The following is a 13,769-nucleotide window of genomic DNA, read 5'->3' as shown; positions in this document are numbered from 1 at the left end:
CCAACAATCAATCAAGCGTTACATCTTCATAGTCGTACTAAAATAATACACCACCAAACTTTAGCACAACCACACGCATCCCACACTCCATATTATAATAAAGTTGACTGTTTCAACGGTTTTAATTGTGCCGTATGGTTTGAAAAACATCATAAGCTCTGAATTATTTCTACATATCTTCTTCACCTTTTGGCTTATCCCCTTTTTTGTGGTCTCCACAGTGTAAAAGCGGCCACTGTTTGGCATCAGTGATTTGGTAGAGTTTTTACGCCGGATGCCCTTCCTGACACAACCCTGTACTTGAAGGGCACAGGGACCCAGTTAGGCAGCAACATCAAGGGTCATGCGTAGGGACCCAATCTGGATGGAGATCAGTGGACAACCCTGGGAATCAAACCCAGGGCTCCTGCAAGCAAAACCAATACTAAGCCCACTGAGATAGAACAGAAGACATAACAAACACATACGTGTTTGGGAAAATATTTATCATCAAATAAGAACAAGCTCAATTATCAACATTTTTGTTGACTTTAGATGTTGATTCTTTCATTTATTTGTGTCCCTTCATTATAACGTCTAGCTCAGATGTTTGAACAAACAGAATTTGCTTCTCAACTTGCAGCAGTCATCAGGAAACAACTAGGAAAAAACTCATGAATCAGGATGTTTGTGTGTAAATGATCTTACAATGGTCTTGTAAGTTGTACGACATGACATTTTCTTTTCAAACAAGGTTTTGTATTTACTTAACCACGTGTTATCAACACAGGAAAATGTTGCTGCCCACATGTGGTTCTTTTGGAACAAGTGAAAACCGATCGAATAGTCCTTTGATATTAACTCTTATAAGCTCTTATTTTGGTGTCATTCTGGTTTTATGCTTTTTGTGACACCCCCCCCCCCACACACTCATATATATATATATATATCTATATACATATTCTGATTGGCTGCTGGGTGTGGATTAAAAAGTGATAAACCATGGTGATAAACCACACCTAAAAAAGAAGTTCCGGTCACACAGTCCAACCATTCTGTATTACTGCGCAGGCTTCTTTAAAACATTTTTCTTTATCATCTGGACAAAAATAAGCAGTAATAGATGAACTTTCTCTCTTAACTGATGCTTTATTAAACCTATCGTGACAATCAAATCTCGCTTTCCTTTTGTAAGGTAAAGGAGTACATATTGACAAATTAAACAACCCCCACTTCATAATGTTCGGCTTAAATTTGGTAATTTTTTTTTAATATGTTTTTCTCCTTCTATTAAGACACATCACTCGGCATGAAAGGTGTAGTGTTCTGTTTCACCACAAGAGGGAGTTTCCGCTTTTTGAGCCGTTCAGAAGAGTGGAGTCTACCAAAACTGCTGCGAAATGAAACACAGAGACAGAAGCTGATTGTGTGCTGTTTATGTTCTAGCTGCTCATTAAAACCTTAACTTCAGAAAAAGAAGAAAACAAAATCTACACTTGTCCATGTTTTCCTTTCACTGACTTACCACTTTACCGCTGCAGTTGGGGTCTGTAACGGCCATGACCATAGTATAAGTAGTATAATACTTCGCGGAAGCAACAGGCCTCCGCATCGTGCGTTAATTTCTCATGATGCACACATCGTCGGGTATTATCCCTTACGTAATAACTTTTTGTGTTAGCTTGACTTCTTAAAGTTAAAAAAACGATGTTGTGTGTTTTCTGAGAGAACATAAATGACCTGCGAATATTGATGACCCCATCAAGTTCTAGAGCCCTCCGAATTCAAAGACACTTTTTTTCAATAACTCTCCATTTGAAGGACTAAATGTAAGGGTAGGGAAAGAATTTGTATTCTGCCTTTGAGGCAGTAAGGAGAACAGAGGCTAAGGAAAAAGAAGACATCCCATAAAAGCTTCCTGTCCTTGAACCTACTGGTTGGTTATTTGCTTTTAGCCAGTTAAGTAACCTGCTTGTTTCTCAGTCTGTACTTTTTAACTTGTACTTAAACTATGCTGGTCCCAGGCCATGACCTTTGCCATGAAGAACAATTATATAAACATACCCATGAAAGCACGTTAAAAACAATGAACTTTAGCTCAGTAATACATTTTAAACTGAGAGTTTTTACACATGTTGCAATGTCTAAGTTGTCTTATGGATGCATTCTTTCAGCATTTACACTTGTCAATATCCCAGCAAACTAATTCATGGACACAAAAATTGCAGATAGAAGCTCTTTCCTCTTAGTCTGTCTCTCTTACACTGACCATATTAAGACATCCTAGTCATTTCCCTTTTTTTGGAGAGGAAAGATAATATTAAAGTTGGAAAACAATCCTGACAGCCATAGAAGAACGTAATCATTCAGAACCAACAGAGCTTCCAACAGTCTCCATCTCTGTACTATCTGCAGAGAGTACAAATCCCCATTCCAGACTTGAGAAGTTCTACATTGTTCTTTAATTTTGAGTACATGCTTCATAAATCAAACCAGTGGGTCCCTCCATTTCCATGAATAAGACTTTAACACCCAAACAGGAAGTAATTTTAATAACTTTTTTTATTAAAGTAGGAAAAATATAGTAACTTAAAAAGGGTTTTGCAATCTAATATTATGTGGTAACATATTTTTTTTATTCTATTTGTAGCCAAATATTACATTTTTTTCTAAATATTTTATTACAACCTTGACATATTTTTGTTTTAAATAAATTAAAAACGTAAATAAAAAATAGATTGTCCTTTTTATCAGCTCTTTTCCTCTAACTGTGTGAATTCCCTGCCCATCATTTGTCAGGAGATGGGACAGAAAACAACAAACACACACGTGTTTTTGCTTTTTTAGCTTAGGGAAATATTTATCAACAAATAAGACCAAGCTCAATTATCAATGTTTTATTGACTTTACAGGGTGTTTCTTTACTTACTCTTGTTCCTTCTTCATCATGACTTGTAGCTCAGATGTTTGAACAAACATTGTCAGAATTTGCTATTGATCTTGAAAACAACTTGAAGGAAACTCTTGAATCGGATGTTTAATTGTATAACTGATCTTGTAACTTGTATGACGTGACAGTTTTCTTTTCAAACAAGTTTTTTATATACTTATGTCTTATTAAAACAAGACAACTTACTCAGTTCTTCGTGCAAATAGCTTTTAGTATGTTATGGAAAACTTTTTAAAACTAGCAAATATCAACTGAGTGATTCTTCAAATTGTTAGCATATAAACCAGTAAACCTTGTTTTTTTCTTGCATATGTAACAGTAAAAATATATACTGATTTCATATTTTTAAAAATTGAAAACTTTGTTTCTTAGTTTCCCCCCCCCTCTCTCTCTATGTCGGTCCATCCGTCTGTCCATCTATCTATATAAGAAAATAACTGTTCAAATCATGAATGTTTTTTTTTTAATCTACAACAGGTAAGGAAACATTAAAAGTACTAATAAACAATAAAATATTTACTTTAATTTTTTTTCTAAATATTGAAAACACATTCATACAGTGCGCCCCGCTCATTTACGTTTCTTTATTTGCAGTTTCACGTATTCACTGATTGTTTTTTTTCAATCACGTGACTCTTCGGGTTTGTCACAAAAACTCTGACAACTCAAGACGCTTGTATGAAATTTTAAGCATCCGAAGGAGATGCTGCAGTGCTGAGATGTATGTCCACACAGCAGAGCTCCCTGTGGAGCAGGACTACCACCCCCTTCCATGAGAGGAGAACCCCCTCCTCTCTCCACGCCCCAACATGGAGAAACGGCATCATCTGACTCAGAGGCAAACTAAAAAAATTCTGATATTCTGAAGAAGATAATTATTATCTGCTGCATGTGTTTGTTATTTGAAGAAGGAGGAAGCACACACTTCTGATTTTAAGGCATCTGCGTCATAAGTAACGCTGTTGCTGCAGCTGCCATGCAATTTTTTGTTCTGAATAAAAAAAAAACAACAACTTTATTTTGAGCAATACTGCAATTTTCTTTCAAAAATGTTTTGCAAAGCATGATCAGAAGTGTTTTTAATGAGTATGGATCTTTAACAGACAGTGGGGGGTTTCACTTATATGTGGGTTTGACATATTTGCGGATGCCTCTGGTCCCTTGCCCCCGCAAATAAGGGGGGAATATAGTATATTGAAAAAAGTCCTGCATTTCACATTATTGTGTGTTCTCACAGATCAGTGTGTTGTAGTTGCGAGTCTTAATCATTTCAAAGAGTAACAAACAGAGGCGGGCCTAGCTATCATGGGTCTGCAGGTGGAGACCCAGATGCAGGGACCAAACAAAGACTCAGGTTCACAAAAAGAGTCTTTAATAACCAAAAAAAACACCTCAGAGGGAAAACTAAAAGAGCCACAAAAATAAACTTTACTACGAAACTGGAGAGCATTGGAGGAGAGCATACATGATGAACCAACAATGAGGGAGGAAATGACCCGGTATGATCCCTTCTCTCCCGGCAGCGGTGGGTCACGGGTCGAGGCCCGACTGAAGGTCCGCCTCGCCCGTCTGCAGATGGAAGCGAGGGAAAAGGCGCAAGCCCGCAAAATGCAGCTCGAGATTAGGCGGCTTGAGATTGAAGCCGACACAGCTGTCAGGATCCGACAGCTGGAGCTGGAGGCAAAAGCTCGCATCCCTGCACCCCCCGATGACGGCACCACCCCTTTTCCATCCAGTCTACCCGCCGGTTCACTAGATATCAGTAAATTGATTTGTCTTGTGCCCGCTTTTCGAGAATCAGAAGTGGATTCGTACTTCGCATCATTCGAGCGCATTGCAAGTACTCTGAAGTGGCCCCGTGAGGTTTGGCCTTTGCTACTCCACTGCAAAATGAGTGGGAAAGCCCAAGAGGTCGTAGCGGCGCTCCCTCTTGAGAACTCACTAAATTACGATATGGTTAAAACGGCTGTTTTACAGGCATATGAGCTCGTGCCTGAAGCCTATCGCCACGTTCAGACAGCAGAGAAAAAGTCAGACTCAAACTCATGTGGAGTTTGCTCGTGAATAGAGCGGTCTTTTTGATAAGTGGTGTGCAGCATCCAAAGTTGATGATTTGTCTTCGCTGCATGAATTAATTTTGTTAGAAGAGTTTAAAAGAAGTTTGCCTGAGCATCTTGTTGTGTATCTTAATGAGTAGAAAGTGAACACTGTGACGTCAGCAGCGGTGCTGGCTGATGAATACATGTTGACGCATAAAACATCCTTCCCTGTACCCAATGACCACCTGAGAGTTGCAGCTTTACCACAGCCAACTCGCAATAAATCAAACACATCCAGAGAAACACGTGAGTGTTTTTACTGTCATAAGCCTGGACATGTCATCGCTAACTGCAGCCTCCTAAAAAGTCAACCAGACCCTGCCCAACAGAGCCCGTCCAGTCCAAAAGGGATCGGCGTGATCCTTAGAACAGATAAAGGTAAGAACCCAGACCCCTGTTTTAAACCTTTTATCTTTGAAGGTCTCGTCTCCCTGAGCGACGAGCGCTCTGTGCGCATTCTGAGGGACACGGGAGGGGCACAAACTGTAATCCTGGCAAATTCACTAAAAATTTCTAAGTATTCGTCTTCTGGTTACAGCACTGTACTGCGTGGGATTGGAGTGGAGAACACGTCTCTCCCTGTGCATCGCGTGCACCTGAGGTCCAACTTGGTGTCTGGCGTGTTCCCCGTGGCAGTCTGTCCAGGGCTACCCGTAAAAGGCGTGGCTGTGCTGCTGGGGAATGATGTGGCCCATCTTTACGCACACGTTTTGCTGCGTGTGGTTCCGCGCAACAGTCACTAGAGATCAGTCCAGCTGATCCCCGTCAGGCCTTAGAGGAAAGGTTCCTGACACCTCCGGAGAAAAAGCGGAAAAGAACGCGCGTCTTTTTCTGTCAACGTTGTAAATGTCTTCGTTGCGCCAATGCCCTTTCTAACAAGAGATTGGCCAGCTCGCTAGGTGAAGAGCACGTTAGAGACAAAAGGTGATCAACTCTGTTGGAACAGGGGGCCCTATTAGCTGATGGCCTGTCCAGAAAAATGTGAGTTATGCAAATCACACACTTAATTAATTTTTGGTTGGTTTGCTTGCAAACCTTTTTAATGTGAAGGTTTGCATCTTAAGGGGAGGGGTGTTACGACCCCTGGTCGTGTGTGTTTTGTGTGTGTGCTTGGTTTGTGTTTCATCTGTTTTACCAGCTCCTGCACAAGTCCAGCTCCTCCACTGCTGCTGACTCCGCCCCCTTCCTGCAGTGCTGATTGAGGCACCCTCCCAGCCAATCCCTGAGCTGAGAGGGAAGCTTAAAAGAAGCCAGGAAGCTCTGTTCCAGTGGCGGCTGAAATTCCTGAGTGGGGAATTAGTTTCTCAGCCTGCCCCCGCTGTCTGCCTGGCCCAAGCCTGCTAGCTCCTGGTTTCCCCCTCTTTAGTTGTTGTGTTTGTTAATTTTGCTCTGGTGGTTTCTTTGGTTTGCTTTGGAGTGATATTTATGTTTGACTGTTTGGTTTTGGGGCTGCACGGTGGCGCAGTGGTTAGCGCTCTTGCCTCACAGCGAGAAGGCCCCGGTTCGAATCCCGACTGGGACCTTTCTGTGTGGAGTTTGCATGTTCTCCCCGTGCATGCGTGGGTTTTCACCGGGGACTCCGGCTTCCTCCCACCGTCCAAAAACATGCTTCATAGGTTAATTGAAGACTCTAAATAGTTCCTAGGTGTGAATGGGTGTGTGATTGAGGCCCTGCGACTGACTGGCGACCTGTCCAGGGTGAACCCCGCCTTCGCCCATCAGTAGCCGAGATAGGCTCCGGCACCCCGCGACCCCGAAAGGGGAGAAGCGGCCAAGAAGATGGATGGATGGATGTTTGGTTTTGCTGTAAAGCCTGAGATCCTAAGATGCTATTAGTATTCATTCATTTGGCTTTTTGTGGTTTGTTTTATCTTATGCTGTGACACCTGTCACCTGTCACTCCATTAAACACTGTGTCTCCTTCTTATCCCTGCCCGGTTATTTACTTATTTTCTTTATGTTACACATTTCTTCCTCCTCCCCAAGGAGGGACGTAACAGCAGTCAACTTAAATAGGGAGCTCCAGTGATTACCTTCTTGGATTTACTGTTTCTCCTTCACAATCCGCTGGAAGTGATTGTGCTAACTGTTGAAAAGTTTCAGTATTATAAAGATTTTGTGTTTAAGCATCACCAATGATGCCTCAGGTGTTAAAGGGTTAAAGAGAAACAGAAAGTCATCTGACAGTACTATTTACATTGGAGGAGATGTAAATATAACCTACAATAAAAGAGATATAAAACTTCAAATAAAAAATGCACTTAAAAGTATGAGATCAATAAAAACCATTTTATTGTCAGTCTTACTTTATTTTCCTATTTACATCATTTTTCATGGCGTTTTGTACAAATACAACATTAATTCGGGACGTTTTCAACAGTAACACAGAAAAGGGACAGAGGGTAATACATCTGAGACAGTGCAGACAGTGACACTCATCACCGCTGTGAAATATACTTAAAATATATTTCAAAGAAATATAGTTTAATTATTAAGATTTAAATGTGCAAATATGGAGATATTGCATAAATGCAGGTAGAAGTTTCTACAGCAAAGTACATAAAAAAATACAACCTACAAATATATTTCTCTTTTTAATTTGTCAAAAGCTATATAATCTGAAAATATGTATTTTTTTAATTTATGTAAACAGATTTCTTTGTAATTAGCTGCATCTTTTTATTGTGGTTTACATACATTCTAAAATGAATAAAAGACATCCAACAGTACACATTTCACAAGATCCAGGTTTGAAATATTCTTCTTTAACATATTTACAGTTTTCAGATTTTTTAGAGACCACAGAGCTGCAGTCATTACATAGTCTGTTATTGCACACAATTTAAACGGATACAACAGGATAATAAAGGGGTTTTGAGAAGTGAGTGAAGACAGAGGTTTTTGTACAACAGAATTAAGGAGAAAATGTAAATGATGCACGCTGTGCTCCTCAGTAGAGTCCGTTCATCTGGTTTGCAGGAGAGTTAGCGGGACATCATTCGCACAAACTCTGTAGACAAAAAGAGCATGTCATTGGGTGAGGAAAGAGTGCTATCACTGTTTTTTTCTGATCTGATCACTGACCAATGATCAATGCATTCTATGCAGTATGAGATCTAATTGGCAATCCTGGAAAGATTATCTTTTTTATTCTATTTTCTATTTTGCAATTCACCCTCAAAGTCCACCTCTCCATCCCCGTTGAGGTCCACGTCTCGGAGGATCTCGTCGATTTCACAGTGCTTGAGCTGCTGTCCCATAAGCTTCCGCATTGCTTCCCTCAGCTCCCCGAGGCTTATCTGACCATCGCCATCAGAATCAAACTGGAAATGGGGGAAAAAGGGGGGTTCAAAGACAGTAGGTTACAAAAAATAATTTAAAGTGAAAGAAAAGAACAAAACTATTTCAGTGTTCCAAACCTCTCTAAAAGCATCCCTTAATTCTTTGACCCCAATCATGTCTGCAGTCTCAGCCAGCATTTTGGGTCCCATCAGTTCCACAAAGTCCTCAAAGTCGACTCTGCCACCACCTGAAACCAGACAAGCAAACAAAGGTAGCGTCACTGCTCTGTGTTCTGCCTTAACCAGAAATAAATTCATATGTGCAACCATTGTGACTATCAATGTCAGTGTTCTCTACTGCATGTGTTCAATCACTTTAAGTAAAACACATTTACTTCTTTTTTAATTCTCTCTTTAATGTCAAGTTCGCATGTCATATCTAGCATGTATCATTCTAGTTGTCAGGTTGTGGCAGCCCTGCAGCAGATTCTGCAAACCTCTCTGCTCTGGCTGCTTGTGGATCGAGGACTCACAGATCTGCTGGCTGAGTTCTATGAGCTCCATCTCAGTTGGCATGTATCCCATTGTCCTCATGCACTCGCCCAGGTCCTTACAAGTGATGAAGCCATCTTTGTCTTTGTCGAACTCCTTGAAGGCCTCACGCAGCTCTGGAAGTCAGAGAGAATGCGGGATAAGTATTAAGATAGAAGCCCCAACAGTTTCATACCTTTAGCTGTTTCAAATATTTACTGTCTGACCTTTCTTTTTTGTGCATCTTTAGTCATATTTAGTTAGTTTGTGTCAATTTCTGGGTCAGGAATCGCCTGGTTTTTATTATACAAACTGTACATTCTCCCCTGCAGCACCTGTCGGATTAGGTTTCTGTATTTCCTGTCATTGCCTGTCTTTCTGTTTATGTTCACTGAAAAGAACAACAATCAATGATTAGCTGGATCTTGAGCTCATCAATTAAGTTCATCAATTTAGTCCAGACAGGCCCAATACTCCTGCAGAAGCCCTCACACCCTGCACCCTTTGACATTCAAAAGAGACAGACACATGTGTTGACCGCTGCTGAAGCTTGCACAATGTGCATTTTCATAAATGAGAAGCTAATTTCTTCACATGGATGCGCTTTGAAGCACAGAAGTTTACATTTGCATGTAAGTAATGACCTTTTTGTTGTAGAATGACCCTTCTAAAGTTATACAACCGCTGTTGTTATGTATATTCAAGCGCTGGAAGCTCTGCGTTAATGCTAGTGGACTGGTGATTATCGTGACATCATTGAGAGAAAGTGACGTCCTAAATCTGAGACACTATTTTTTCATAACTCTCCGTTTGGAGGGCTAAATGTAGGGAAGGGAGAAGGGAAGAATTTAAATTGGGCCTGAAACTTTACCTGACACCCCAACATTTTATAATTAACTTACAATATTATGTATTTTTGACATTTTCATTGTTTATTAAGTATTTTGGTGGCAGGAGTGTTGGTATCTTGTGCTTCAGCTGCACTGAATATTTGAATTTTCTTAGTGGGATCAATAAAGGATGTTTCTCTCTCTATCTAAACAGTATCTTGCTTCTGGAGAGCTGATATATAAACGACAAATAACAATGTTTCAATCAAATGTTTGATCGTTGAGCAGTCTTCAGAGAAAGAAGTTGAGAAGGAAAAGAAAGAGAGGAAGATTCAGGGACGGAGAGAAGCCGTTTGTTTCTCTGTACCTTCCATTTCTTCTGGCCGTAGATCTCTGTCCTGCATTGGTGTGGATGAAAAACAGAAACATTGACAAATGTCAGTCAGACTACACTTTAACATGGTCGCTCTCCATGTCTGCTTCCACTTCAGTCACAATAGAAATACTTCACTGACAGACATTTTTACACATTGTTGAACACATACATATTCAGTCATATTATCCATATTAAGCAGTTGTCACATTTCATTGTGTGCTGCATAAGTTTCTCACTGTATTTTCTGATTTTTAATCAGTCTGACCTCAAAAGGTTTTTCAGATTAGGTTATTAAGTATGAACTGTACCGGTTTAGATTGTAACTTATGTTGATTTTTTATAAACTTTTTTCAATGTGGCGAAATTTTTCAAATGAACTTGTCAGACTTTTGTTGTTCTTTTGTTCTTCGTGGTAACAGATTTCATCTGTGTATGATAATATGTGCATCGGAAACTGAATTTGTCTCATTAGAAAGGCAACAGGAATTTAATAGATAGTACTAGTGTAGTAATAACGTAGTAGTAATGTAATAATGTATAATATAATAATAATATAATTTAGTAATAACATTGGTCTAGGACAGAAGTCTGCAACCTTTGGTGCTAAAAGAGCCATTTGGTCCAGTTTTTTACAGACCAAAACCCAGTAAGAGCCACTTTACGGTTTAGAAAACTAAACTTTATTTAATGTTGTGATCATTAAACCATTTATTTATATCATGTAGCTTTTTAATTATTTGGAACAATTACATCGTAACCATTTATAATTTATGTTTTAACAATTTTAACTAATTTTATTTTGAGCAGCCTTTTAAAATAAAATACACCCTTTGTAAAGTAGAATCTTCCTGCTGCAGCATATTTATTTGAGTATGAAATGTAGGGAAGATAAATCAGGCATGAACTTTTCTGTCACTTTGGTGCACCTTTATCCTTTCTCACCATTTACAACTTTTGTCTAAAACCCAATTCAAATAAATGTGCTTCATCTTATTCCAACAAGAAACAATTTGTGACAAAACATTTTACCATCATTTTGCTTGGTTATATGGCATGTTAAAAATGTAACTATAAATAAGTAAAAAATAAATAATTACATTTGTATTTTTCTTCACAGTCAAAGAGCCTCAAAGGAGGGATGACAGATATGGAGCCTCAGGTTGCAGACCTCTGGTCTACGACATGGTAGTAAGAATTTACAAGGATTATACTTCTCTCTTTTTTTATATATATTTCTTTTTTGTTCAATAAAAATACATGTCTAAAATTAAATATCATCATCAACATCTGTGTTCTAAAGTAAGACACAACTAAAGCTTAAGATAAAAAATCTACCGTGACCAAAGTAGGTTTAAGCTACGACACACTGTAATGATTTTCCAGTGGCTCTTGCTGCTAGCATAAAAAGGTGATGCTGGGATAAGCGTGTTCACTGTGAGGTGCAGAAATCAACAGCAGGAATAAAGCAGACTGGGATAAGAGGATGCAGGGATAACTGCAACAGCAGGGGGATTACAACCCTAAATTGCATTACAAATCATGAGGGCTTATCGCTTTATCATTTTCCTCTCTGCCTCTGATTTTCGTCGGTATCTGCACCGCTGTGCGTTTGGGCCTCTGCTTTGACACAAGTTAACACATCAGCACAAAACAAATCAACGCACTTTTTTGACCTTTCCGACCTAGCTGAAGTTGAGTCTGATATGGCTTCCAAGAAGGCACCAAATGTATTGAAAACCTTTGTTTTTTAATATTTTGTTGATAACTTTAGCGTCATATGTTAAATCAAAGAATCACTGGACTTGTCAGTAAAGAGTTTTTTAATTAGCTATAAAAAGGCAGAAGGTGCAAACTACAGCAAAAAAATAATACATTCTTAAAAAACTTTTTTTTTCCTTTTAGTTTTACATGAAAAGATATAAATAAAGAAAAAAAATGAAAACAGCACCAAGATCTCCTGGCAGTTATGAACATGATCCTGCTGAGTGAAGAGCAAAAATCTGTCTTTTAAGCCCAAATGGATTGAATTTGGTTCAAAAGTGAATTGTTTCAAATAAGTCTAAATCGCTTTGTTTTCTGCCCAAATGATGATCTAACTTCAGGAGGAAAGAAGGTTCAACTGAGGCTAATGCTTAAATAACGTGCATGGCATACCACATGGAAGCAAAGTTTCACCATAAATGACTAAAGACAACATTAAGCTGACAAACTGTTTCATCAAATCTGATGACGGTTGAAAAAAACAACAAATAATTACAAACAAATTCTTGCATTGTGTTTTTAAACTAGTTACTCGTCTGTTCTAGCGTGCAGACGGTCACTCTAATGTTCTTTAACGAAAAACAGCTAAAAAAAAAACATTTACTGTTAAAGTTTTGAGGTTTTGAGCAGAATAAGACCATCAGTCAGTTAAGGAAATGTCACTAGAAATGTCTTAGTTTTAGGATTATTTACAATCAATGTCTTCACAACATCTAGACGAAAGCATAAAAAACAGAAACACTCTTTAATACAGAATATTGACCTTTTTACTCAGCGCCAGTCTCAGAGTTATATTATAATTATCCCTCAAACATATCAAAACCCACCTCTTCAGACTTTCATATCCACCCTAATTAACGCAACTTTACTGCATTTTATACGTTTTATGACTGTCATTTTCAAGCTGTGCATCATGTTTTGTTTTTACATGTAAGGCGACCATGGGTGCCCAGAGAGGTGCCATATAAATAAGATGTATTGTTATTATTAATATATTTATATTTAACCCCTGAAGTTTGGCTACAGTGTTGACATTCTTTTGACTCCCGTAACTCTTCAACTGTTTTCGCGATCAACGTAAAACTGATGATTCTGTCGCAGAGACAAGCAGCTTTGTACTGTTGTGCAACATTTTACGCTAGTGATGTCGGATGTTGGAAAGCCGATATGCAAAACCGCTTTTCTCTGTATCTGAATTTGTTGATTCATGTTGATTACGAAAACAGGTGGAGGAGTCAAAGAGCGTCTGTTCCGTAGGTGACATCTCCGATGTTAATCGGTTATATGTACTTTCTTTTTTTTTCTTTTTTATTTTCAAAAAAATTTTTTTTCTTATATGAATCATTCAAACCAAAGATTCAAAACACAAACAAAACAGAACATGCATCCTTAATTCCAACATAATCTTCCTTAATTCATAACATTAACAAAAATAAACAACACTAATAACTAAAAATAAATAAATAAATAAAATGAGCTAGATTGTAACAACATTTCCCTCATATTTCAGCGTGTCTATCTGCTATCTGCACTTACATAACTACCAAACTACATAAATGTTCTTTCTGTTCACATAACAGCTTAAATCAAACTTTGGAGTGATTAACTTGTACAAAAAACTCTAAAAGATTTTCAAAAATGATTCCAAGGAATCTTTTTTTTCACGCACATGGTGACACTTGTTATGTAGTAATCATTACTCCTTAATGGTCATCCTGGAAGATCTGTATGTAGTATTTACCATATTTTATCTTCAATCAAACAAATATAACTCAGATTATGATAAAAAAAAACCCCTCTAAATCTAAAAAAGACAAAGCGCTCCCCATACTGAGTTTAAAGACCTGTAGAATCCGTCTGACTGAAGTCACAACGGTTCTTTTGACCCATGTTACATTTTTAAATGAACACAGTCCAATACTGATTAAAAGCTGTACAAGCTCATAAATGAAAGCATTTATT

General features: G+C 38.5%; 1 protein-coding gene across 2 annotated transcripts in view; it reads right to left on the bottom strand.

Moving 5' to 3' along the window:
• Window positions 1-7,298: 7,298 nt before the first annotated feature.
• The window catches only part of cabp2a (calcium binding protein 2a), a 24,568-nt gene continuing 18,097 nt past the window's right edge, over window positions 7,299-13,769 (bottom strand). For both annotated transcript variants that reach the window (XM_024290825.2, XM_036211358.1), the window contains 5 exons: window positions 10,038-10,068; window positions 8,843-8,977; window positions 8,448-8,557; window positions 8,204-8,351; window positions 7,299-8,038 (listed from right to left, as the gene is read on the bottom strand). In XM_024290825.2, the coding sequence (XP_024146593.2) occupies window positions 8,013-8,038; window positions 8,204-8,351; window positions 8,448-8,557; window positions 8,843-8,977; window positions 10,038-10,068 (450 nt within the window). In that variant the 3' untranslated portion in view covers window positions 7,299-8,012. The remainder of the gene's footprint in view (window positions 8,039-8,203; window positions 8,352-8,447; window positions 8,558-8,842; window positions 8,978-10,037; window positions 10,069-13,769) is intronic.

This window comes from Oryzias melastigma, linkage group LG1, assembly GCF_002922805.2.
Source record: "Oryzias melastigma strain HK-1 linkage group LG1, ASM292280v2, whole genome shotgun sequence".
NCBI classification, from domain to species: Eukaryota; Metazoa; Chordata; class Actinopteri; order Beloniformes; family Adrianichthyidae; genus Oryzias; species Oryzias melastigma.
Note: the sequence above shows the minus strand (reverse complement) of the source record. Positions and strands in the feature narration are given on the sequence as shown.